Source organism: Ceratina calcarata, unplaced genomic scaffold (assembly GCF_001652005.2).
Source record: "Ceratina calcarata isolate Rehan_Ccalc_2016 unplaced genomic scaffold, ASM165200v1 scaffold243.2, whole genome shotgun sequence".
NCBI classification, from domain to species: Eukaryota; Metazoa; Arthropoda; class Insecta; order Hymenoptera; family Apidae; genus Ceratina; species Ceratina calcarata.
This window is the reverse complement of record NW_017146268.1, coordinates 11,424-12,298: the sequence shown is the minus strand read 5'-3', so window position 1 is coordinate 12,298 and position 875 is coordinate 11,424. Positions and strand designations below refer to the sequence as shown.

The following is an 875-nucleotide window of genomic DNA, read 5'->3' as shown; positions in this document are numbered from 1 at the left end:
TCTTTACATAATTATTATTTATATTTTATAGTTTCTTCTATATAAATTATTGTCTTATTGTTCCTGTTGCACTGAAGATATCAGGAACTTTTGTTGACTATTTAAAAAAATTCTCGTTCTGTTTGCAACGATGCAAAGCACGAGACGGGGAGTATAAACCGAGCTTGGGGTCTGTTTACGCTCGGTTTCACGTGTCCGGGTAGGAAAGGGTTTAAAGCAAAGCCGAACGTACCTTGAGCGAGGCCATGTCGGACACGGATCGATGGGTCTGAATGGTCTCCAGCTGGTCGAGGCACCAGTCCAACTCCTCCATCGTCTCCACGGCGAGCTTCATGTAATTCTCCTCTGTAACATGGAAACGAAGGTGGGTACAAGGGTGGGCGTGGGTGGTGCGTTAGCGCGGGTGAAAAGGAGTCGACTTGAAGCGAAGAGTTCTTCAAATGAGATGGCGGAGTTAATCGCCGGGTGAAGTGCCGTGAAAACGAGGATACAAGAGTTCCTCGAGTGTCTTTCCTTGGTTAGAGTTCAGCTCAAACGACACACTCCGATTTGATTTTTTTCCACGGCTCAGAATAACAAAGACACGTCGACACATGGATTCACGTATTTATAAACGACATTCTTTCGTTCTAATTTATTTCAGATATAAAATGATTGGAAAATTGCAAGAAATTTTAAAAATATTTGAACTGTTTTAACACTTCTTGTTAAAAATTATATGTATATTAAAGACGAATCAATCAGTCTGTATGTATTTTTAAAAATAATGATTGATGGATCTTGATGAGTTTATTAATGCAAATTGCGATGGCTTTTTACCTCCTGGCGCCAGGATCCTCGGCTGGGGCGTGCTGCTGCCCTGCGCGCCGCTACTC

At 42.2% G+C, this 875-nt stretch overlaps 1 protein-coding gene across 1 annotated transcript in view; it reads right to left on the bottom strand.

Annotated features, from left to right (window-relative positions):
- Positions 1–875, bottom strand: part of LOC108622806 (cAMP-specific 3',5'-cyclic phosphodiesterase-like) — a 12,595-nt gene that overhangs the window by 1,890 nt on the left and 9,830 nt on the right. Inside the window, 2 exon segments of the mRNA XM_026811751.1 lie at positions 233–345; positions 820–869. Coding sequence (XP_026667552.1) covers positions 233–345; positions 820–869 — 163 coding nt within the window.